General features: G+C 40.5%; 1 protein-coding gene across 3 annotated transcripts in view; it reads left to right on the top strand.

Annotated features, from left to right (window-relative positions):
• The window catches only part of NCAM2 (neural cell adhesion molecule 2), a 344,278-nt gene that overhangs the window by 238,275 nt on the left and 79,488 nt on the right, over nt 1-26,515 (top strand). For all 3 annotated transcript variants that reach the window (XM_083171879.1, XM_083171880.1, XM_083171881.1), the window contains one exon: nt 427-607. In XM_083171879.1, coding sequence (XP_083028005.1) covers nt 427-607 — 181 coding nt within the window. The remainder of the gene's footprint in view (nt 1-426; nt 608-26,515) is intronic.

Raw genomic sequence — 26,515 nt, forward strand, 5'->3', positions numbered from 1 at the left:
TCCAAAGCATGACCTGTGGAGGTGGGTGGCAAGCAGGAAATGGGCCAACTCCTTTTGGAGCCTACAATAATACTAGTGATTAGTTTTAATTTTTAAATAATTATTATCGGATATTTGTACACAGAATTGGAATTGTCCCATTACCCCAAATATTTACAGATGGAGCTTTCTTCAACTAGCCGTCCTTGGATAGCCATGGTGAGCCATAGTTCACCAAGGCCTATTGTTCTCAGGTGCAATACAATACATAGAACAATACAGCAGGGGATTAGTATAGGATTAAGTGCGACAGCTCTGGCTCACTTAATCCTGTAAAAGGGCTAGATGTATACTGCTGTATATGCATGTGGAAATACCTATGTACAGTATATATTACATATGCAGTTTCAAGATTAAAAAATAATACTTTATCTTCATTTTCCACAGAAAGACAAAGAAGACCAGTGGCTTGAGAAAAAGTTCCTTGGAAATAAAGACCACGTTGTTCTAGAACATCTACAGTGGAATATGGGTTATGAAGTTCAGATTATAGCAACAAATAGACTTGGTCATTCTGAGCCAACAATGTATGAATTTATAATGCCACCGAAACCCAATATTATTGCGGGTAAGTTACAGTAATTTATTGTTTGACTTCCCAAATGTTAATATGGGCCTCATTCCCCATGGATCATTAATGTGAGAATTCACAGAGGACTGCAAGGTGAAAAACGCTACCCAGATAAAGAAAACACCCCATGCTAAATTGTGAGAGAACTGCAAATGGATTATTTATTAGCAGTTTCTTATATAGCGCACACATATTCCGCAGCGCTTTACAGAGAATAGTTGAACATTCACATCAGTCCCTGCCCCAGTGGAGTTTACAATCTATATTCCCTACCACATGTACACACGCACACAGACATTCTAGGGTTAATTTGTTGGGAGCCAATTAGCCTACCAGTATATTTTTGGATTGTGGGAGGAAACCAGGGTACCCGGAGGAAACCCACGTTAATATGGGGAAAATATACAAACTCCGCACAGTTAGAGCCATGGTGGGAACCGAACCCATGACCTCAGTGCTGTGAGGCAGTAATGCTAACCATTATACAATCCGTGCTGCCCACAATTGCTACTGTAATTGCGATCCATTCACAAATCCATACGCGATTCCCAAATAATTGAATATTTTTTGCCATCTGTGCAATTGTGTGTAGGACTGAGGTTTTCACTAATCTGCAACTGAGACCGGCTGTAAGTGGTTATCAATGACTTAACAGATCCTCCTTATAACTGCCTGGGCACACACACACAGAAAATTGCAGGTTTTTACCCCAAAACATAGGCTTCCTGTCAGTCAAGTTTTTACGATCCATGTGCATTTTCAGTCGCATGCGGGATGTGTACGGAATGGATGCACAGTCATTCGATAATCGATTGATTTGCGAATTCTGTTATTAGCAATCCATGTGGAATTAGACTACACAGAAGACCTTAAATGCTAAGTTTTTGTTTATTGAGTTTTGCGGTACAAATCTGCTATCTTTATTGTCGTTGGCATTTCTTTAAATTAAACTTGATGTGTAATTTTTAGCTTAATTATTTTTTACTGGTACAGTGTTTTAGGTGTTTAAACATAGTTACATAGGGCTTTTCAGGTGCAAATTAAATAAATGTAGCCTAAGGGGGCGCTATCCTGCCACATATTAAATGCTGCCAATACTGACAGCATTGAAGGCGGAGTTTGACAAAACAGATCCAACTTTCAAACAAGTCAGATCTGTTTTGTCGAACACGGCTGTGGATTGTCGAAATCACTGCCGTATCTTCACAAAACAAAGCTGTTTTTGCCGACCTTCCCACTTTTCAACACTCGACAAGTGGAACATTTCATTCCACCTGTCGAGTTGCAGGCGAGCGGACCGAAAACAGCTTGGGATTCTGACTCTCAGGACTTTCCAACAGTCAGAAACCAACAATGAATACCCCCCTTAATGGCGCTGTTCAGCATAAATCCCAAACAACTTCATTCACTTCTTCCTCCCTCTCTAAAATGGGCAGCTAGCCTGCGTAACAAAGTCACAGTGCGGTTTTGCACAAATCTATAAAAAGCCTCCTGGTCATCTGAGACTCAAGACCCTCTGACCTGGCTTCTCAACATCATAACCACAGTCACATACTGTAGCTGTGTGGTCTTCCCTGCCTCCTGCAGATTTAGCCACTGGCCCTCAGGGACCTACTGGCTTTTTAGCTGCCACAGCAGCCTGACTGGTTCTCACAACTCCGCCTGGGCTGGATACATAGGCAGCCTTCTGTCCTGACTGCTCAGATCCATTCTACAGCCCTTAGGTGTGGTGACATCTTTGTATTCCCAGTGTGGACAGTTCTATGAAGCCCCACACAGAATATGATGCTCACTATTGCACTCTATGCTGATATTGCCATGGTAGATATTATACTATAATACAAAATCTCATTATTCAATGGATATTTAAAAGGTAACCTATATTCTTATCAATATTCCTCCATGTTTCTACAGTAAAATGTAAATACTTTAATTACTAAGATGGGTCATAGGCTCTTGTGATGTTTTTGTTATTTTACAGTGGTCACAATGTCTACATTCAAAATGAAGAAGATAAAATAATGTTGTCATGGAGATATACTGTAGATATTACCTTAATGGCAGCATTTCCATTTGCCTTAGGGCTAGAATGAGTTAGGTTTACAACTAGGGTTATCGTTACAGTTAGCGTTACCATTTGGGTTATTGATATAGTTAAGGATACCATTAGGATTGTGGCTAGGGTTGGTGATAGTTTTAGGGAACAAATTACACTCAAAACACATTGTTGACATTTCACGAATGTTGACCTTACATCAGGGTCAACGTACATGTGTCCTCATATATTAATGGCCAGATGTATCAAGCTTCACAAAGTGATAAAATGGAGAGTGATAAACAGCCAGCCAATCATCTCCTACCTGTCATTTTACAGGCTGGGTTTGAAAAGTGACTGGTAGGAGGTTGTTTATCACTCTCCATTCTATCACTTTGTGAAGCTTGATACATCTGGCTCTTAATAAACAATGGATCATGAGATAATATTGAAGGCGCTTGACTCCGAAGATGGTGGATTCGATGGGGGAAAAAATATGTAGGACAAATTGTCAGTGGATTCTTGTTCAGAACCGTAACTATGTCAATCCATAAGACAAGTGATAAGGATGCATACTTTTTACTCACAATTGGAGTGGTATGTATCCTCCTATCTGGGTTTCTTTATGACAGGACATGTGATTAAAGCGTGTCCCTGCGTGTCCCTGTCACAGTTGGGCCTTATTCTAGTTCACTCTTTCTGACAAAATCCTTCTTAGATGGACAAAACCATGTGCACTGCAGGGGGGCAGATTTAAAATGTGCAGAGAGAATTAGATTTGGGTGAGTCATTTTGTTTCTGTGCAGGGTAAATACTGGCTGCTTTATTTTTACACTGCAATATAGATCTCACTTTGAAGAAAAACCCCACCCAAATCTAATTCTCTCTGCACAAGTAACACCTGCCTCACCTGCAGTGCACATGGTTTTGTCCATCTAAGAAGGATTTTGTCAGAAAGAGTGAACTGGAATAAGGCCCAGTGTCCCTCGTTGTGGGTATCGTGCAGATAAAATAGAAAAAAGAACCGTAAGTAGATGGTCTGTATTGGAAATCAGCTATATGGAGGATAGCGGGAACCAGTATTGCGTACCAGACTTACTAAGAAACATGTGATCACGTGTGTATAAAGGTTTCTTTTTTATAGGATCACCAAGGTTGTGAGGATCTGCCAGTAATATGTATGCGTACCGTACTTACGGTGCATAACACGGTGATACTCCTATCTGGGTATCTTTTAAAACGATCCCCTCTGTGAGTTCTCAGCAGCTGACTTTGGTCTCAAACAGTGCATGCAAACAGAGGATGGAGACCGTCTTAATGTAGGATAGTGCTTTTATTGAATTGGAGTGGTATGTATCCTCCTATCTGGGTTTCTTTATGACAGGACATGTGATTAAAGCGTGTCCCTGCGTGTCCCTGTCACAGTGTCCCTCGTTGTGGGTATCGTGCAGATAAAATAGAAAAAAGAACCGTAAGTAGATGGTCTGTATTGGAAATCAGCTATATGGAGGATAGCGGGAACCAGTATTGCGTACCAGACTTACTAAGAAACATGTGATCACGTGTGTATAAAGGTTTCTTTTTTATAGGATCACCAAGGTTGTGAGGATCTGCCAGTAATATGTATGCGTACCGTACTTACGGTGCATAACACGGTGATACTCCTATCTGGGTATCTTTTAAAACGATCCCCTCTGTGAGTTCTCAGCAGCTGACTTTGGTCTCAAACAGTGCATGCAAACAGAGGATGGAGACCGTCTTAATGTAGGATAGTGCTTTTATTGCTAAAAAAGACAATTTGAACACAAGTGAAAAGAGTAAAATTTAAAATACCTGAAAGATGACCTTATAACAATAAGGACATAAAGAATGGTGGGGCTCAGTCACTCTGCTTTCCAACGCGTTTCGACAGACTCAGCTGTCTTTTTCAAGGCCTGTCAAGAGGGAGCTGAGAGGTCCTGTTTGGAAATGTGCCTTAGATGCAAAGTGATGTGACTCGGACAAAAAAGAGACTGTGATGAATTTGATATGCGATACTTGTCTATCTGTTTGAGTCTCTAGGTGAGATGTACTAAACCTTGAAAAGTGATAAAATTGAGACCGATAACAACCAACCAATCAGCTCCTATCTATCATTTTTCAAACGCAGCCTGTGGCATGGCAGATAGCAACTGATTGGCCGGTGGTTTACCACTCTTCATTTGATCACTTTTCAAGCTTAGTACAACTGGACCTTTGTATGAATCACAAGAGAACTTTGGGCCCAATTCAGAACTATTTGCAAGGGCCCGCACAGAGGAGAAATCATTTGATGGTTGCTCAGTATTGGATTATTGTTCACATATAAAGTATGCCAGGACTTACATAAGATGCCTGGTCTTCTGCAATTGGGGGCATTTGCTGACATCATGTGACATCATCTGCCTGCTTTGAGCAAGCAGAAGCACGCCTGTGTTCACAAGGTTCCTCTGAGCATTTCTATGGGCATGCCCACTATTTTTGAAAATTATGAATCTTTATAATCCTCGAAATTTTTGCAGAAGTGTGTCCTTAAATGTTTCCAGATCTGCATTCGAGTCATAAAACCATTTTTAAAAAAACCCTAAGTAATCGAATATCAGTCAACATATCTATAGGAGTTGCTTACTCATATTGATCAAATTAATCCAATATTCTATTCCTTGTCTGAAAAATATGTGCGGCCTCTCAGTAAATATTGTTGACAAAATTCTACCCCTTCCGTGACACCTATGACTGGCTGCCCCTCCCCTATAGAATGTAAGCTCTCATGAGCAGGGCCCTCTTACCTCACATGCTTTTCCTTCTCTTCCTTTATCCATCTACAAACTTCCTCCAATGGCATCTAATCCCTCAGTTTTATGCCACCCTGATACTTACTTCAGCATCATTGGCAAATGCAGATATGTTGCTTTATATACAATGCGCTTGTCTTATAATGCCCTGAACTGTAAACGGGACAAGTTCAGCCCCATTTCTAAATGATCTGACAGTTCGTGTGTATAGCTCCAGGCGACAGTGATGCGCGGTCGCACAGGTCGCCATCGCCTGCAGGGATAGACAGTGCTTGCATTGGCACAGTCGCTCAGAACACAGCATTGAGGGTGCATCGCTCAGCACAAAGGATGGGTCGCCCTGTGTGTTAAGTTGCCCTTTTCTTGTTTTGATTACTTGTTTATGAACTCGGTATCTGGGCAGGGGCGAATTTAGGGGTCAGGCCGCTCCTAGGCACTACATTTTTGTGTCTCCCCCCCTATTTTAATGTAATCATATATGTATATACATTGTTATTTATAAATTTCATAAAAATGTAACTGTAGCCCAACTTAATATTTTTTTAAGCACTCTGGACTGCTCACTGCACGGAGGACCCGGAAGGAGGCACTTATTAGTACAGTGATTAGCACAGTGTCTCCGTCAGTCTCTTTCCGGCTCACACACTGTGGGCGGTATTCAATGAGGCTGTTTCGCCAGGTTTTTATGGCAATTTTGTGCTGTAAGGCGAATTTCTGACTAAAACGGTGAATCACCCTATTCAATGACCAGATGGCGAATACATTTCAAGGTTTTTTTCGCCATGATTCACCGAGTAGCAATCGCTATTTTATGGTGAAGTGGAAGGTGAACTTTTAAAATAAAGTGTTTTGTTTTTTACAATTGGTGTAAAAAAATCTGGAATTTTATTCTGAGGAGGGGCATGCTATTTTTATTCATGTACTGTAAGCACATGAATATATATTTAATTTAAAAAAATATATATATATATTTTTTACACAGAGCAGCCAGCAGGGGGCCGGAGCCGAGCCGCTCATTAGATATTCATATATTCACTTCACCCGATCATTACATATTCATGATCGGGTGTAGTGAATATACGCGGTCCCCTGCTGGCACCCCCGGGGGGCAGCCTGTTCTGCCTGGTACCCGGGGAGCCCACCTCCCCCCCACAAACGTTCTGGGGCAGGCAGGGAGACTTCCATCTCCCTGCCTGCCATCGTCCTCAGGCTCCCTGCGGCGTTCGCCGCAGGAGCTCAAATTCGCCGGTCAGGGGCAGCGAGCCCCTGACTCGTTGAATACCGGAGCCGGCAAAGCTCCGGAACGCGGCGACCAGTGACGAATGTGCAGCGAATCCTAAACAGGATTCGCTGCACATCGCCAAAATCCACATTGAATACCGCCCTGTGACTGACTGAGTGCAGGGAGGATCTGCGCGCCGCTCAGCTCAGCTGCTGGATACACAGCAGCCAATAGACTGTGTGTGTGTGTTGAGTAGCCAATGGGCGGGAGCCGGCAGCATTGAGCCTGAGCCATTTCTGGACACGCAGGGGGACCGTCGAACCCAGCCACTAAGCGGTGATGTAATGTGCATGGCAGAGTGGATGGTCAGTGGCGGGTGACGAGCGGCGCTGCCGCCGACATATGATAATTCATGTCTGCGGCGCTCGTCACTCGCCGCTGCCCACCCGCTGTGCCATGCTGCTATTTAACAGAATGTCAGCCTGCCTGCCGCCCTTAATTGGTGCTGCCCTGAGGCCGGTGCCTCACGGGCCTAGGTACAAACCGGCCCTGTATCTGGGTGCTGCAGATGTCTTGTGGCACTAAATACAGTAAATGAATGATAATAATAGTAAATATTGATCAGTCCAGCATTTCGGATTAGAATACTTTGGGCCCATTCCTTCTTACAGAACTGATTCTTCTCAGAAATGTTGCTAGATATTCATCCATGAACACCTCACAGATATATCAAGCTTCACAAAGTGATAAAGTGGAGAGTGATAAACAACCAGCCAATAAGCTCTTACCTGTTATTTTTCAAACCCAGCCTGTAACATGACAGGTAGGAGCTGATTGGCTGACTGTTTATAACTCTCCATTTTAGTTCTTTTCTGAAACGTGATACACCTGGCCTTTAATGTAATGATGCTATTTGATTAAGGTCTGGGATTTGACCCTGTCATTCCAATATGCAAGATTTCTTCTGCTTTGTACCCAGACATATTTTTTAAATCGCTTTCTTGCTGCTTGTACTGTTGAGTTTTGGTGACATCTGGATACCCTGACATTGTCCTTTAGAGATTCTCCTTTGCTATAATTCAGAATCAGTGCTCCGTAAATGAAGGCAAGTCATCCTTGTCCTATACAAAACAGCCCTGAAATTGGTACTGCTATCTCGTGGTTCTACAATTGGAATGAGACTCAAGGAAGGTAGGGGTTGGCATTCTTCAAACATAACATTTCCCATTTAAGTCAAAAAGTTATATTTTAGTGTCATTTGACCACAGGGCATTAGGTCAACATGGGCTGGGTAGACACTCAAAAGGTCGACATGGGGTTTTTCACTGTTTTTTGAGCCGACATGTGCCGGCAGGCGGTATTTCATGCCCTACCATCCACTAGGGCGTGGTGGGACAATAAAATAGTGTGCCCGAAGCATTGTGAGCGAAGTGATCGAGGCGAGGGGATGCGGCGCACTTCAAACTGTGTCCATGTCGACTGTGTCGATATTCGGGTAAAAAAAAACGGTACTTATGTAATATCTGGGCTCCCGTTTTTCTTATGAGACCGCGTCCGCTCGCCACGCTTCGGGCAAGGTGGCTCGCTACGCTCGCCACACTATATAAAATCAACTCCATGCGTAGGTGGATAGTAGGGGTACGAAAAAATGGGGTGCATTAAACACGGGAGCCCAGATAATACATAAGTACCAAAAAAACAGTGAAAACCACCATGTCAACCTTTTGACTGTCGATCTTTCACATGTCCGCATAACGCTTGTGTCGACTTAGTGTCCTGTCGATCTAGACCCATGTCGACCTTGACATATGTCGACCTAGACATATGTCGACATTGACCCATGTCGACCTAGACCCATGTCGACCTTGCTGCCTGTCGACCTAGTGGTGTCGACCCAATGCTTGTCGACCTAGTTGGTGTAGAGCTAACAACCCACACCCTTTGTGACAGCTTCACCATTTGATATTATTTCTGTAGTCTCTTTTCTGGCTTTCAACAGTCTCATGCACCATTGCTCACACATTGGAAGCAGCAAAGACCTTCATCAGACTCTTCCTATTGGCTGATATAAAGATCAGGTCTAGAAAAACCCAACCACGTAATCCTTTGCACAATTTCGGTTTCAATAACTTTCATTTCAAGTTTCTATAGCAGGAAAAGTAAAGCACAAAATTGAAGCGCATTTTTCTCATCACAGCCTAACATATTGCAGTGACAAATACCTTTTGGGAAATGCACGTGTAAGTATTAAATCGATACAGTGGAGTTCAGTATTTATGGGGATTAACTGTGATAAGAGTTTATTAATTCTTAACATGTCACCACAAATAGTCCCTTGAGCAATTTTGCAAGCACCAAGCAAAATCTCTCCAGGATAACACAGCATTGATCATGGCAAATTTTGGCCATAACAATAATTTTCCAGTTAGTGCATTAAAAGTATTGCTGCGGTGCAGTATAAAAAAAAATGACAGGATTGCAATTTTTTTAATCTTATGTATTTTATGTATTTTTGGTTTTTATGTTCTTATGTAGGCTGATGTCATTGCGGGTCTATGAGGAGGGGGCAGGGCTAAGTGACACAAAATGATACAATGTATCATTTTAGCCCCTCCCTAAAGAGCCACAAATTTGGGTCTTATTCTGGTCTGTTCACACGGGGGACTGATGTTGTGCGTATGCACAGGCACAATCCTGCGAATGTGCATACACGAGGTACGTGTGGCCATGGCGAACAGACTGTTTGCAGGGCGCATGCACACAAGACTGCACACAGGGGGGCGTGCGTTGGTGGTGATTAGTCACGCCCATGGGAACGCCCAGCATTTCATGAAAATGTTGGGTGTTCCCATGGCAATTGGCCAGTAATCTGGGTGCCGGATATCAGCTGCCGCCCAGTTCCTGGCAAGTGTGCACGCATATTTAAGGGAATGGGATCATTTGGTCTACTGCAAATTGGTCAACAAGCATTAGGTCGAGATGGGGATATGTTGACATGGTTCTAGGTCAACATGGGTCAATTTGTTTCATTAAGAACACAGCCTGGGAATAATCAGTATAGGCAATCTTCACCTTCATTTAACGCACCATACCTGCCCTTATACAGATACCAACTACTTCACCCTGCTGGAGACCAAGATATTTAATAAGACTAGAACAAACTTGTAGCCATTCATACCACTAGAATGTTCATACAGTAAGCTAGGTACACACTATATAATATAATATATGGATGATATCATCAGCGATTTCACTTGAACTCCCATGCGAAGGAACTAGTGCAGGGGTGGCCAAACCTGTCCTCAAGATCTACCAACGGTGCATGTTTTCCAGGCAAATTTTGGATCTATAGTAGGAATGAATGCAGCATGTTTTAAAATGTGACAGTTGGTAATGACTGCAGCTGTGCACCGGATAGGTGAACTGGGGAATGTGACAGTTAGTAATGACTGCAGCTGTGCAGCAGCTAGGTAACCTGGAAAACGTGGCCCGTTGGTAGATCTCGAGGACCGGTTTGGCCACCCCTGAACTAGTGCATACATACTGAATATTTACCGATATTGTTCATTGACGTCACCCAGCCCCAGTTAAACATGTAGCCATTGATGATATAGTCAACATTGAGCTGCATGTAAGAAAAGAGTGGTGGTGGAGAGCTCAAAATTTCAAAATATGATCAAGTGGGTATCACATAAATAGATTTACTTTAATCTATCAAGTACAAAGTGAAAATTAAAAACAAATTCATAAAAAATACAATAAAATATGCACTCAATTCTAAATAGTTTTATAAGGACTATGGAAATGTTATACTTATATTGTGTCTCGCTTGTTCCTAGTGTTACTCTCCTTTATTTATCAGACGTCATCTCCCGCATTGGTGTCCATAGTTTAACTGGTAAAATGGGTATCCATATACCTGACAAGAGGCCTTGTGTCTTATTCCCCTCATGAGAGAAAAAATGATTTAAATCTCACAGCCCGGAAAGGCTCCTAAAATCAGCATGTGGTGGTGTCCCAATAAGCAAAGTCCAGTAGATGGAAATATGGTGATTGAAGATGAAAATGGGAGAGGAGAGTTGGTCCAAGTGAGACAACAGCATTTGTAATCCAAAGTCGAGCAGAGGAGTGTAGATTAAACTGACAAGTTTCGTCATCCTCAGACAACTTTATCAAAGGTGTACCACTGTAGGTCTGGTCAGGGTTTATATACCATCAAACAGGAAGTGCAACATTTGGCATTCAGAATAATTACCCAATTGATCATTCTTAAAAATGCTTATATTTATCAAACACAACTTAAAACAGTTTATACATATGTTTATACTTATAGGAGGCAGTCAATAAATGAATTAAATTATAATAAAAACCCATATATAAAATGCACATGCATATATAATCTAATTGCGTCTCACTTCCGGTCATTGGAACGCACGCCCCATCCAACTTCCGGTCCGTGACACGTAAAGCTATAATACCATGTGTCATTGATAGGCAGTGTTAAAGAAGGTGCTCCCATACTGGGGTTTATAGTGGTAGAGGCTAAAGACTAAAGTCAAATAGAGGTGACGGCATTGTCTGCTTCCGCCGTCCTATTAAAGTGTGCTGTCAGTGTCACTTCTGGTTATTTGGAACGCAAGCCGGAAGACCGTGACTTCCGGTTTCCGGCTGCGTCACCCACATTCATATAGCGATAATGCGGGTCATTAGAGACACTAAAAACATCGGTTTCCAATATACATATTATATACTAGGTGATTCATCGCACCCTACGGGCGCTCTTCACACCGTTTTAAGGAGCTCCGCCCCCTTAACCGGGGAGAGCAGTTATTGCGTGAAATATGGTTTGTGCAGGAGGGGAGGGTGAAGAAATACTGGTGGTGTAGGAGTTGTGGGTGTTTAGTGGTGGTGGGAGAGGGGAGCGGGTGGTGCGTGACTGGGACAGCTGGGTTTGTGCGGGGACTTTCTCAGGACACAGTTGTTTAGTGGTGGTGGGAGAGGGGTGTGGGGTGGGTGGTGACAGGGATGGGGGGGTTCTGGGCGGGGACTTGCTCAGTGTTATACCTGGGCGGGGTAGGTGTTTAGCAGCGGTGGAGACGGGAGTGGGGTGGGGGTGACTGGGACAGTCGGGTCTGGGTGGGGACTTGTTTCGGACACACACACACTTACCTGGCCGGGTCAGCTTTTAAGCGGCAGCGGGGTGGACGGTGACAGGGACGGTTGGTTTTGGGCGGGGACTTGCTTAGTGATATACATGGTCGGGATAGAGATGGGCAGAATGGGTAAATAAAAAGAGCTGGGATCAAGGAATCAATCTGTGTGAAGATCCGGATCTTTTGCGCGGATCACCGACTGACTTTTAAAAATGGGGTAATTGGATAATAACGAAACATAATTTGTTGTACAAACTTTTATTGCTGTAAAAGCAACAGTCTTTTTTTATTTAAACAATGAGCTGAACAAATAAGAACATACATGACCGAGTAAAACACTAATCCATGGCTGGGTGCAGAATTGCCATCGATTGCAACCATCGATGGCGTCTGCACCGTTGGCCATCCCTAGCACCAGCAGCCTTGTGATTCTTTCTTTCAGTTGCAGTCACAGCACTGTACTTAGTCTCCAGAGGTAGTACATCTCAGCTGCCACAGGTGGCAGTGCTGAGCTCAGGCAAATGCATTGTAATGGAAAACGAAACTGAAAGAATGACCGATCACCTGTTTGGTAGCTGTGGCTCACTCGTTTACAGGATCCGTCCAAAACATCCGCTTCCTGTGCGAATGCCCCATCTGTACCCGGGTAAGCTGTTTAGCGGTGGGAGGGAGGGTGGTGGGAGGGGGACTTGCTGAGCATAGGGGGATTGTAGGGACGGGGCAGCTCTTGCAGTCTGTCATTCTGGAACTGTGTGTGGGCGGAGTAAAAGAGGCTCTGATTGAGCCTTCACTCCGCCCAGCGTTATAGACACACTCCCAGAATGATTGACACATGTAGCTAAGTATATAAGAGATAGCAAAGAATATTTATGGGATGATTGGATTTAGAGATGTATAGTGATGTCTGTAAGATAGCAAATTGACATTTTAATAGAATCTTGGAGGTTGTCATGGTAACCTGTAAACATTACTAGAATAGCTCTTAAAGTTAAATGTGCATCACTTTGCAACCACAAGGGGGACTCAATAGATAAAAATAACATTCATCTGGCTTGATCTAAAGGAAATTGAATCTGTCTAAATGAATATATAGGAAAATCTATAAAAAAAAATGTAAGGTTAAAATAATAACGCTACTTGATAATATATAAAAAAAATAGTTATAAATAATGAAAATATAAATAAAAATAATAATAAATATAAATAATAAGAATAAATTAATGTAAATATATATATATATATATATATATATATATATATTCACATAATTACAACAATCATGTACACATGTTTAATAAATTAGTAAAAAGTATGACTGCCCAGATCTTGCAATATTGAGGAGCTTTTCATAGACATACATTTAATTCCACTTGGTCAGTCAGACCTTCAGGGTGAATGGAATTCATCACATGCATCCAGTAGATCTCTTGATGGGAGAGGGTGTTAAAACAGTCCCCTCCTCTTTTAGTATTTTTTATATGCTCCAACCCTACAATTTTCAGACATTTGGGATCACCATTGTGATGAATTAGATAATGTTTAGAAACACTGTGATTCATTACTTTATTTATAATATTTCTTCTGTGTTCAAGAAAGCATGTCTTAAGTGCTCTCGTTGTACTGCCAGTAGAATTCAAATTACAGGAACAAGTCAACATATATATTACAAAAGATGCATCACAGTTGATAAATGTCCTAATCTTATATGGTTTATTTTCGGCTGTCATAATCCATTGTTTTTTGTTGTGGATATGTTGACAGGTGATGCTCCTTTTCTTGTTGCATCTATAGCAGCCTGACAAGGAATTTAACCAGTTTAAATTATCTGGTTAGTTTCCTTTATAGAAACTGGGTGCCAATATATTTTTTATTGTTTTGTTTTTTTCTAAAAATTAAGTTCGGTCTTTTTGGTAATGGGTCTCTCAATACAGGATCACATTTTAACAGATTGCAATTCTTGTTAATAATCCGCTTAGTTTGGAAAGATCCATTATTAAAAGTGGAGATGAAGGGAACTTCAGTGTTTTCCTCCTCCCCATGTGGATAGTATTGTTTCTTTCTTTTTTTAGTGATCAATAACTCAGCTCTATCTAACAATTTTGCATCATGAAATGCCTTATCAACTAAGTGTTTATTGTATCCCCTTTCTAAAAATGAAGTTGTCATATTTGCACTTGTTTCTGAAAAGAGGTTAGATCTGAACAATTCCTGCGTATTCGCAAGTATTGTCCACTGGGGATATTCTGTTTCCAGAGGGGGGGGGGGGGGGGTAGTGTGCACTGTAATAGTGTAGATATGAATTTGTGTCAACTTCCATATTATAGTTTGAGGTGTGGATATGATTATCTACATTATTGAGTGTTATATCCAGATAAATAATCTGTATGGGGTGATAAGTGTCAGTGAATTGTAAATTGAAAGAATTGGAGTTCAAAAATGTGACAAAGGAAAGTGCAGAATGTGCATCCCCATCCCAAATAAAAAATAAATCGTCTATGTAACAGCCATAGAGAACCAGGTTCACTCTATGTCCACCACCCCACATGAATTGGTCTTCGACCATGCCCATATAGAGGTTGGCGTAAATAGGGGCAAATCTGGTCCCCATGGCAGTCCCCATCACCTGTAAGAAATATGTGTTATTAAATAAAAAATAATTGTGATGTAAAATAAATTGTATAGAATCAAGTAAAAAAGTGATGTGTAGATCACTGAGGTCTCCATCTGCATTTAATGGGTTTGCTATGGCTAATAAGCCCTGGTTGTGTGGAATATTCATATAGAGACTAGAGACACCAAAGGTAAAGAAGGCATAGCCCTCCCTCCACTTGACATCCTATATTAATTTGAGAAAATGTTGGGTATCTTAGATGTGAGACCTCAGTGAATGCACCCATGACTGTAAAAAAGAATCAACATAAGCAGATAAATTGGCGGTGAGGGAATGAATACCCAAACTAATAGGGTGCCCTAGGGGTGAAGTGGAAAATGATAATAAGTGGAGGTGATGGTGTGTTGTGAAAAAATAAACTTAAATTCTTCTTTGGAGATAATGTTATTCTCCAGTGCTTTTTCTAAGTGTAGTTTTTAATTGAACTCCAATGTCGGATCCTGTGTTAATTTGATATAGTGAGAAGTATTTGATAATTGCCTGTTTACCTCTATTAAGTAATCTGTTATGTCCTGGGTGAGTTACCCCCCACCCCCCCTTGTCAGCCTCTTTTATGATGATTTTAGAGTCCTTTTGTAGACTTTTTAAGGCTAATCTCTCTTCCCTATTTAAATTATCATTTTGTATGGATTCTTAATGCTATTTTGGCATAAGAACTTAAAATATTCCAAAGTTGCCTTATAGAAGGTATCAAGCGCTGTCCTTTTCGATTTAATGGGATAAAATTCTGACTTTATTCGGAATACCTTCCGATCTCTAGCCAAATCATAAATCAATTTGTTTTTTGGGGGGAATATTCTAATCTAGTAGGCGTTCTAATTCTTGTAAGGCCTGGTTATCCTCCTGATCTAATAGAATAGGTATGACACAATATAAGTATACAATTTCCATAGTCCTTATAAAATTATATATAATTGAGTGCATATTTTATTGTATTTTTTATGCATTTGTTTTTAATTATCACTTTATATGTGTACTTGATAGATTATAGTAAATCTATTTATGTGATACCCAATTGATCGTATTTTTATTTGTAGAGCAATTTTGAGCGCTCCACCACCACTCTTTTCTTTCATTCTCAGATCATTTTGGGGTTTGACCATCCGCAGGTATGAGCAGCTAGCTCAACAAACCATCCCTAAGCGCCTGTATTTTCTCGCCTAGATGAAGAAAATAAAAAACTTTTTTTGAGCTGCATGTACAGATGATGTGGGGGACGGAGGGGCATCTTGACCTGGTTTATGACCCACGGGAGCGCACAGTTAGTAAAATAGTGTGTACAAACTATGTTATATACACGATATATAGGTAACTAAATATTTATTGTGCATATTATTAATGATATATGGGTTAGTGTGTACACACCTTTAGACAACAAAATATAGTATATGCCTGAAATTATACAGTATGAAACAAATTGAATACATTCAGTGCTTCAATTATCATTCTTCTGTAATAGCAACATGTACACACATGCACAGTTTATATATATATATATATATATATATATATATATCTAAAATACACAGAAGAGAGAAAAGGGGCGCTCTATGGTGCATGTAAACGATATTTATTTTGAGGAAAGCACTCAAATATCAGATAAAAGCTAGTGCTCGTACCAAGATAAAAACGGCTGTGGGCTGGTTACCACAAGATACAATCATAAATACCCGGGGCACACCGCTCCTGGAGTGAAGTCCGCTTGCACAGGGATGAGGAGAACCGAGGGCGCTGGTTTGCACCGCCGGGAAACCAGACCAGGGCTTGGGGATACACGCCAGTTGGGGCAGCCGGGATCAGCAAGACGCGGGTATCACAGGCCACGCCCTAACGCGTTTCGTCAGAGACTTCGTCAGAGGGCGTGGCTCTGTGAATACCCGAGTAGAATATAACAGCGTTCTCCTCCAATGAGGAGGCCGCGCGTCATATGACAGATCCGGAGCAGTGTGCCTCAGGCTTACACTGAATAATGCTAAAATTACATACAAATATAATCCACAGGATACTATCCTGATACAATTTAATACAGTGCTACTATTCATTATGTAGCTAAAAAATAAAACCATACCTATGTACTAAATACGCAATAAAACATTCGGAGGCACACAATTATAGACACAAATTTTCAGAAATATGCAGCTTAGACCATGATTACATCAGAAAGAATCTTTGCCAGTGTCAAATACATCAAAGCAACACTCATAGTAAATTCGTAAAAAATATATATAAAAATATAAATACAAATTCATTAAAAGACATACATAAAAAATGTACAAAACATGTAAAAAACATATTTGACATATAAAGCAGAAATTGAGAACCAAGCAAAATGAGCAAAATGAGACAGATGTATACATAATCATTGGTTAATGAACGGTGTCACCTCATAACCTTTGTTCATTCCATGTGGTACCAATGTATTTAGGGTAAGTATCCAATACGTCTCACGTCGTATAAGTAATTTATCCCTGTCTCCCCCACGTACTGGTGGTGGTATATGCTCAATGGCTCTAATCAGAACTCCACTGGGGTCTTTATTATGAAATTCATTAAAGTGTCTCGGAACACTATGATTAGTAACCCCGTTCTTGATATTGTGTAGATGCTCCAAAGCCCTGATCTTAAAGGGTCTTTTTGTCTTACCTACGTAATGCATATCGCAAGTGCAAGAAAGTACATACACAACGTAGGTGGAGTTACAATTCAAGAAATGATTAGTTTTAATTTTGAGTAATTTAGGATTAAGTAAGTCAGAGCCACGTGGGATATGTTTGCAAACCTTGCAGTGACTGCATGGAAAGCAGCCCTTTAATTCCATAAAGGTAGCAGATGGTGGTTTTACCTTTATGTCCTGTAATTGACTTTTGGATATAAGGTTCTTGAGAGTCTTGGCTTTTTTGAAAACAACATGTGGATTGGTGGGGAGCCAATCCTTCATTATCGGATCCAATTGTAGGATATGCCAGTTTTTCTCAAGTATCTGCTTAATCTCTCGGTCACTGTCATTATATTGGGTAACAAAAAGACATTCCCCACTGAATTTCTTATTAGCCACAGGGTCAGGTTGTTTATATTCCAAGAGATTAGAGCGATCTAGTGCTCTAGCTCTATCTCTAGCCCTAATCACAACATTATCAGGGTACCCTCTTTCATTAAACCTCTGAGTATATACAGTGGCTTGGGAGTCAAAAAGGGAAACATCGGAACAATTACGTCTTAAACGGACAAATTGTGAAAATGGTATGTTCTGTTTCCAATTCTTCAAATGACAGCTTTCAAACTGCAAGTAACTATTGCAATCAACAGGTTTAAAAAATGTTGAAGTTTCAATACACCTTTTATCGGGATAATTCTCCACACTCAAGAAAAGGTCAAGGAACTCAATATGCTTTTCATTAAAATTTGACGTAAACTTTAAATTATAAGAGTTACTATTTATATCTGACACAAAGGCATTAAATGATGATACATCGCCCCTCCACACTATGATGATATCGTCGATATATCTTTTAAACATGACGATGTTTCTCATAACATCGGGGGTGAGGGTGCTACTTTCCCAATCCCCCATGTAAAGGTTAGCCAGACTTGGGGCACAGATCGTCCCCATCGCCGTGCCCCAAGTCTGGAGGTACCAAGTACCCAGGAATTCAAAATAATTGTGCTTGAGCACAAACATCAAAACATCGCAAATAAAAATAATTTTTGATTCTGAAAGTGTACTATTGGCTCTCAGTACCTTCTCTACAACCTCCACACCCTCTTTGTGTGGGATGGCTGTATAAAGCGATGAGACATCAATAGTGCCAAAGCACAAACCATCGTCCCATTCCACATCACGCAGTATTTGTAACATGTGTGTGGAATCCTTAACATAGGTATTCAACAATGGGACAAACTGCTTAATGTAAGAATCTACAAACTCCGATAAGCGAGAAGTCAAAGACCCAATTCCTGCCACAATCGGTCGCCCTGGTGGACGATTTTTATCCTTATGTAATTTCGGAAGATGGTAGAATGTGGCAAGATTGGGTGTTGTATTGTATAGATATCTATACTCATCAAGGCTTATAGATTTATCAATCAGTCCTCGATTTAGCAGGACCTCTAATTCCCTTAGGTACATTACGGTGGGATCTCCTGCAAGTTTTTTATATGATACATGGTCAGACAATAAATTGTGTGCCTCCTCAATATAGGCATCGCGATCTAAAATAGCTATGCCACCCCCTTTGTCCGCGTTTTTAATTACCACGGACGTGTCTTCCATGAGACCTTTGAGTGCATGTCTCTCTTTAAACGTAAGATTAGAGCACTTTTTTTGAGTAATATTATTTTTATCAATTTTATCAAAGTCTTTCCTCACAATTTCTGAAAACATTTCTAGATAAGGACCACGGGATTCAACAGGGTAAAAAGTTGATTTTAATTTAAGGCCCGAATTTTGTTCCTGGGTCTCAACTGTATTAGGGGGGGAATCAACAGTGTCTTTTTTAAGAAAATGACGTTTTAATGTCATCTTCCTCACAAATAAATTTAAATCTACCTGTAAGTCGACTTTATTTGGCAAAACCAACGGGGCAAATGACAACCCTTTCTGAAGCAGGGATTTCTCATAGTTAGTAAGGACTTTTTTTGAGAGATTGTAAATCCCTATTTTTTCAAGGTCAACCACAGGATCGAATTGTGTCGACATCACATCGCTCGAATCTTTGGTTCTCTTCCTATTAACTCCGGATCCCCTCCCTCCCCTAACCTTCTTTTTAGTCTTATGGGTGTACGGGTCGGGGTATCCTGTATAGGGACTTGTTTTGGACCCTGATCTAAAAAATGATTATAGCGACGGTCGACATTCTCATTATTTGAGCGTAATCGCTCAAATCTATTATTGTGTACGAAGCCACGGGGCTCATCAAACACCGGTCTATCCCAGTGTCTTTTTGGGTTACCCATATATGATTTTTTACGGTATTTGGGACGTACCACCGTCCATTCATCCCTTTGGGGTGTGTCGACATATCTATTTTTAACCAATTCACGTCTACCGTCACCATAGTTTTTCCTCACACTCTGATATCTCTGAGTATTATGTGACCTGGTCTTTTGTCTTGTACCAGTTCTCTGTATATTATTATTTCTACCAGACACATTACATTCTGGGAGATTATCAGTGACATCAGTTTCTTTTTCTTTATTGGACCATGAGCGGACAACATTTTGTTCATAGTCCTGCTTGTCACGAAGAAACTTTTTTTGTTTGATGTCAATTACTTTAGTTTCAATAAGTGAGACCTTTTTCTCTATCTCAGCTTTAGCAGCTATAATTTTGTCGCTGTCTAAAACTTTCTCAAGATCAGCGGCAGTGGTCTGTAGCAGTTTTTCAGTTTCAGCTAGCATTTTTTTCTTTTCTGAAACTAATAAACGCATTAATTCAAAGGAGCATTCATCCAATATGTGGAACCAGTCCTTAGAGAACTGTTCACACATATTGCCAATGGTGGGAGTCTTGAGGAGGCGTAGACTCCTAGGGACTCGTTTGCACTCAATATAATTACTCAGACTCTTTATGTCCCACCATAGTTTAGCCTCCTTCACATGCAACTTTTCCAAACTCACCAAAAGGTCAGTTTTTTTAGGCAGATTAGTACTTAGTGATAATGCAGTACAATCCTCATTAAAAATCCTACTACATTCAACAGATCTTTTGTTGGTTAAATCACCATTCCGCCACATGATAAAACAATCAGCAATCAGTAATGCTATGTCAATCAGCAACAAATGGCTAAAGCAGCTATGCTCATACAAGTGACCCAAGACAAACACACAAAAAAATGGAGAAATTGTATGTATGAGCAGCGCTATGATACAATAAAGTCCACAATTGGTCCAGCAAAGTAGAATAACCTTATAACAAGGTATCTTTCAAAGTCACCAGAGTCTGTTGTTAAAAGACTGCAGCTCCCTTTAGGCACAGAGACAGCATCCAGGGTCAGGATGAAATGGACATCTAAAATACACAGAAGAGAGAAAAGGGGCGCTCTATGGTGCATGTAAACGATATTTATTTTGAGGAAAGCACTCAAATATCAGATAAAAGCTAGTGCTCGTACCAAGATAAAAACGGCTGTGGGCTGGTTACCACAAGATACAATCATAAATACCCGGGGCACACCGCTCCTGGAGTGAAGTCCGCTTGCACAGGGATGAGGAGAACCGAGGGCGCTGGTTTGCACCGCCGGGAAACCAGACCAGGGCTTGGGGATACACGCCAGTCGGGGCAGCCGGGATCAGCAAGACGCGGGTATCACAGGCCACGCCCTAACGCGTTTCGTCAGAGACTTCGTCAGAGGGCGTGGCTCTGTGAATACCCGAGTAGAATATAACAGCGTTCTCCTCCAATGAGGAGGCCGCGCGTCATATGACAGATCCGGAGCAGTGTGCCTCAGGCTTACACTGAATAATGCTAAAATTACATACAAATATAATCCACAGGATACTATCCTGATACAATTTAATACAGTGCTACTATTCATTATGTAGCTAAAAAATAAAACCATACCTATGTACTAAATACGCAATAAAACATTCGGAGGCACACAATTATAGACACAAATTTTCAGAAATATGCAGCTTAGACCATGATTACATCAGAAAGAATCTTTGCCAGTGTCAAATACATCAAAGCAACACTCATAGTAAATTCGTAAAAAATATATATAAAAATATAAATACAAATTCATTAAAAGACATACATAAAAAATGTACAAAACATGTAAAAAACATATTTGACATATAAAGCAGAAATTGAGAACCAAGCAAAATGAGCAAAATGAGACAGATGTATACATAATCATTGGTTAATGAACGGTGTCACCTCATAACCTTTGTTCATTCCATGTGGTACCAATGTATTTAGGGTAAGTATCCAATACGTCTCACGTCGTATAAGTAATTTATCCCTGTCTCCCCCACGTACTGGTGGTGGTATATGCTCAATGGCTCTAATCAGAACTCCACTGGGGTCTTTATTATGAAATTCATTAAAGTGTCTCGGAACACTATGATTAGTAACCCCGTTCTTGATATTGTGTAGATGCTCCAAAGCCCTGATCTTAAAGGGTCTTTTTGTCTTACCTACGTAATGCATATCGCAAGTGCAAGAAAGTACATACACAACGTAGGTGGAGTTACAATTCAAGAAATGATTAGTTTTAATTTTGAGTAATTTAGGATTAAGTAAGTCAGAGCCACGTGGGATATGTTTGCAAACCTTGCAGTGACTGCATGGAAAGCAGCCCTTTAATTCCATAAAGGTAGCAGATGGTGGTTTTACCTTTATGTCCTGTAATTGACTTTTGGATATAAGGTTCTTGAGAGTCTTGGCTTTTTTGAAAACAACATGTGGATTGGTGGGGAGCCAATCCTTCATTATCGGATCCAATTGTAGGATATGCCAGTTTTTCTCAAGTATCTGCTTAATCTCTCGGTCACTGTCATTATATTGGGTAACAAAAAGACATTCCCCACTGAATTTCTTATTAGCCACAGGGTCAGGTTGTTTATATTCCAAGAGATTAGAGCGATCTAGTGCTCTAGCTCTATCTCTAGCCCTAATCACAACATTATCAGGGTACCCTCTTTCATTAAACCTCTGAGTATATACAGTGGCTTGGGAGTCAAAAAGGGAAACATCGGAACAATTACGTCTTAAACGGACAAATTGTGAAAATGGTATGTTCTGTTTCCAATTCTTCAAATGACAGCTTTCAAACTGCAAGTAACTAATGCAATCAACAGGTTTAAAAAATGTTGAAGTTTCAATACACCTTTTATCGGGATAATTCTCCACACTCAAGAAAAGGTCAAGGAACTCAATATGCTTTTCATTAAAATTTGACGTAAACTTTAAATTATAAGAGTTACTATTTATATCTGACACAAAGGCATTAAATGATGATACATCGCCCCTCCACACTATGATGATATCGTCGATATATCTTTTAAACATGACGATGTTTCTCATAACATCGGGGGTGAGGGTGCTACTTTCCCAATCCCCCATGTAAAGGTTAGCCAGACTTGGGGCACAGATCGTCCCCATCGCCGTGCCCCAAGTCTGGAGGTACCAAGTACCCAGGAATTCAAAATAATTGTGCTTGAGCACAAACATCAAAACATCGCAAATAAAAATAATTTTTGATTCTGAAAGTGTACTATTGGCTCTCAGTACCTTCTCTACAACCTCCACCTCTTCGTGACAAGCAGGACTATGAACAAAATGTTGTCCGCTCATGGTCCAATAAAGAAAAAGAAACTGATGTCACTGATAATCTCCCAGAATGTAATGTGTCTGGTAGAAATAATAATAATATACAGAGAACTGGTACAAGACAAAAGACCAGGTCACATAATACTCAGAGATATCAGAGTGTGAGGAAAAACTATGGTGACGGTAGACGTGAATTGGTTAAAAATAGATATGTCGACACACCCCAAAGGGATGAATGGACGGTGGTACGTCCCAAATACCGTAAAAAATCATATATGGGTAACCCAAAAAGACACTGGGATAGACCGGTGTTTGATGAGCCCCGTGGCTTCGTACACAATAATAGATTTGAGCGATTACGCTCAAATAATGAGAATGTCGACCGTCGCTATAATCATTTTTTAGATCAGGGTCCAAAACAAGTCCCTATACAGGATACCCCGACCCGTACACCCATAAGACTAAAAAGAAGGTTAGGGGAGGGAGGGGATCCGGAGTTAATAGGAAGAGAACCAAAGATTCGAGCGATGTGATGTCGACACAATTCGATCCTGTGGTTGACCTTGAAAAAATAGGGATTTACAATCTCTCAAAAAAAGTCCTTACTAACTATGAGAAATCCCTGCTTCAGAAAGGGTTGTCATTTGCCCCGTCGGCTTTGCCAAATAAAGTCGACTTACAGGTAGATTTAAATTTATTTGTGAGGAAGATGACATTAAAACGTCATTTTCTTAAAAAAGACACTGTTGATTCTCCCCCTAATACAGTTGAGACCCAGGAACAAAATTCGGGCCTTAAATTAAAATCAACTTTTTACCCTGTTGAATCCCGTGGTCCTTATCTAGAAATGTTTTCAGAAATTGTGAGGAAAGACTTTGATAAAATTGATAAAAATAATATTACTCAAAAAAAGTGCTCTAATCTTACGTTTAAAGAGAGACATGCACTCAAAGGTCTCATGGAAGACACGTCCGTGGTAATTAAAAACGCGGACAAAGGGGGTGGCATAGCTATTTTAGATCGCGATGCCTATATTGAGGAGGCACACAATTTATTGTCTGACCATGTATCATATAAAAAACTTGCAGGAGATCCCACCGTAATGTACCTAAGGGAATTAGAGGTCCTGCTAAATCGAGGACTGATTGATAAATCTATAAGCCTTGATGAGTATAGATATCTATACAATACAACACCCAATCTTGCCACATTCTACCATCTTCCGAAATTACATAAGGATAAAAATCGTCCACCAGGGCGACCGATTGTGGCAGGAATTGGGTCTTTGACTTCTCGCTTATCGGAGTTTGTAGATTCTTACATTAAGCAGTTTGTCCCATTGTTGAATACCTATGTTAAGGATTCCACACACATGTTACAAATACTGCGTGATGTGGAATGGGACGATGGTTTGTGCTTTGGCACTATTGATGTCTCATCGCTTTATACAGCCATCCCACACAAAGAGGGTGTGGAGGTTGTAGAGAAGGTACTGAGAGCCAATAGTACACTTTCAGAATCAAAAATTATTTTTATTTGCGATGTTTTGATGTTTGTGCTCAAGCACAATTATTTTGAATTCCTGGGTACTTGGTACCTCCAGACTTGGGGCACGGCGATGGGGACGATCTGTGCCCCAAGTCTGGCTAACCTTTACATGGGGGATTGGGAAAGTAGCACCCTCACCCCCGATGTTATGAGAAACATCGTCATGTTTAAAAGATATATCGACGATATCATCATAGTGTGGAGGGGCGATGTATCATCATTTAATGCCTTTGTGTCAGATATAAATAGTAACTCTTATAATTTAAAGTTTACGTCAAATTTTAATGAAAAGCATATTGAGTTCCTTGACCTTTTCTTGAGTGTGGAGAATTATCCCGATAAAAGGTGTATTGAAACTTCAACATTTTTTAAACCTGTTGATTGCAATAGTTACTTGCAGTTTGAAAGCTGTCATTTGAAGAATTGGAAACAGAACATACCATTTTCACAATTTGTCCGTTTAAGACGTAATTGTTCCGATGTTTCCCTTTTTGACTCCCAAGCCACTGTATATACTCAGAGGTTTAATGAAAGAGGGTACCCTGATAATGTTGTGATTAGGGCTAGAGATAGAGCTAGAGCACTAGATCGCTCTAATCTCTTGGAATATAAACAACCTGACCCTGTGGCTAATAAGAAATTCAGTGGGGAATGTCTTTTTGTTACCCAATATAATGACAGTGACCGAGAGATTAAGCAGATACTTGAGAAAAACTGGCATATCCTACAATTGGATCAGATAATGAAGGATTGGCTCCCCACCAATCCACATGTTGTTTTAAAAAAAGCCAAGACTCTCAAGAACCTTATATCCAAAAGTCAATTACAGGACATAAAGGTAAAACCACCATCTGCTACCTTTATGGAATTAAAGGGCTGCTTTCCATGCAGTCACTGCAAGGTTTGCAAACATATCCCACGTGGCTCTGACTTACTTAATCCTAAGTTACTCAAAATTAAAACTAATCATTTCTTGAATTGTAACTCCACCTACGTTGTGTATGTACTTTCTTGCACTTGCGATATGCATTACGTAGGTAAGACAAAAAGACCCTTTAAGATCAGGGCTTTGGAGCATCTACGCAATATCAAGAACGGGGTTACTAATCATAGTGTTCCGAGACACTTTAATGAATTTCATAATAAAGACCCCAGTGGAGTTCTGATTAGAGCCATTGAGCATATACCACCACCAGTACGTGGGGGAGACAGGGATAAATTACTTATACGACGTGAGACGTATTGGATACTTACCCTAAATACATTGGTACCACATGGAATGAACGAAGGTTATGAGGTGACACCGTTCATTAACCAATGATTATGTATACATCTGTCTCATTTTGCTCATTTTGCTTGGTTCTCAATTTCTGCTTTATATGTCAAATATGTTTTTTACATGTTTTGTACATTTTTTATGTATGTCTTTTAATGAATTTGTATTTATATTTTTATATATATTTTTTACGAATTTACTATGAGTGTTGCTTTGATGTATTTGACACTGGCAAAGATTCTTTCTGATGTAATCATGGTCTAAGCTGCATATTTCTGAAAATTTGTGTCTATAATTGTGTGCCTCCGAATGTTTTATTGCGTATTTAGTACATAGGTATGGTTTTATTTTTTAGCTACATAATGAATAGTAGCACTGTATTAAATTGTATCAGGATAGTATCCTGTGGATTATATTTGTATGTAATTTTAGCATTATTCAGTGTAAGCCTGAGGCACACTGCTCCGGATCTGTCATATGACGCGCGGCCTCCTCATTGGAGGAGAACGCTGTTATATTCTACTCGGGTATTCACAGAGCCACGCCCTCTGACGAAGTCTCTGACGAAACGCGTTAGGGCGTGGCCTGTGATACCCGCGTCTTGCTGATCCCGGCTGCCCCGACTGGCGTGTATCCCCAAGCCCTGGTCTGGTTTCCCGGCGGTGCAAACCAGCGCCCTCGGTTCTCCTCATCCCTGTGCAAGCGGACTTCACTCCAGGAGCGGTGTGCCCCGGGTATTTATGATTGTATCTTGTGGTAACCAGCCCACAGCCGTTTTTATCTTGGTACGAGCACTAGCTTTTATCTGATATTTGAGTGCTTTCCTCAAAATAAATATCGTTTACATGCACCATAGAGCGCCCCTTTTCTCTCTTCTGTGTATTTTAGATGTCCATTTCATCCTGACCCTGGATGCTG

This window comes from Crinia signifera, chromosome 2 (genome assembly GCF_055691185.1).
Source record: "Crinia signifera chromosome 2, ASM5569118v1, whole genome shotgun sequence".
Classification (NCBI taxonomy): Eukaryota; Metazoa; Chordata; class Amphibia; order Anura; family Myobatrachidae; genus Crinia; species Crinia signifera.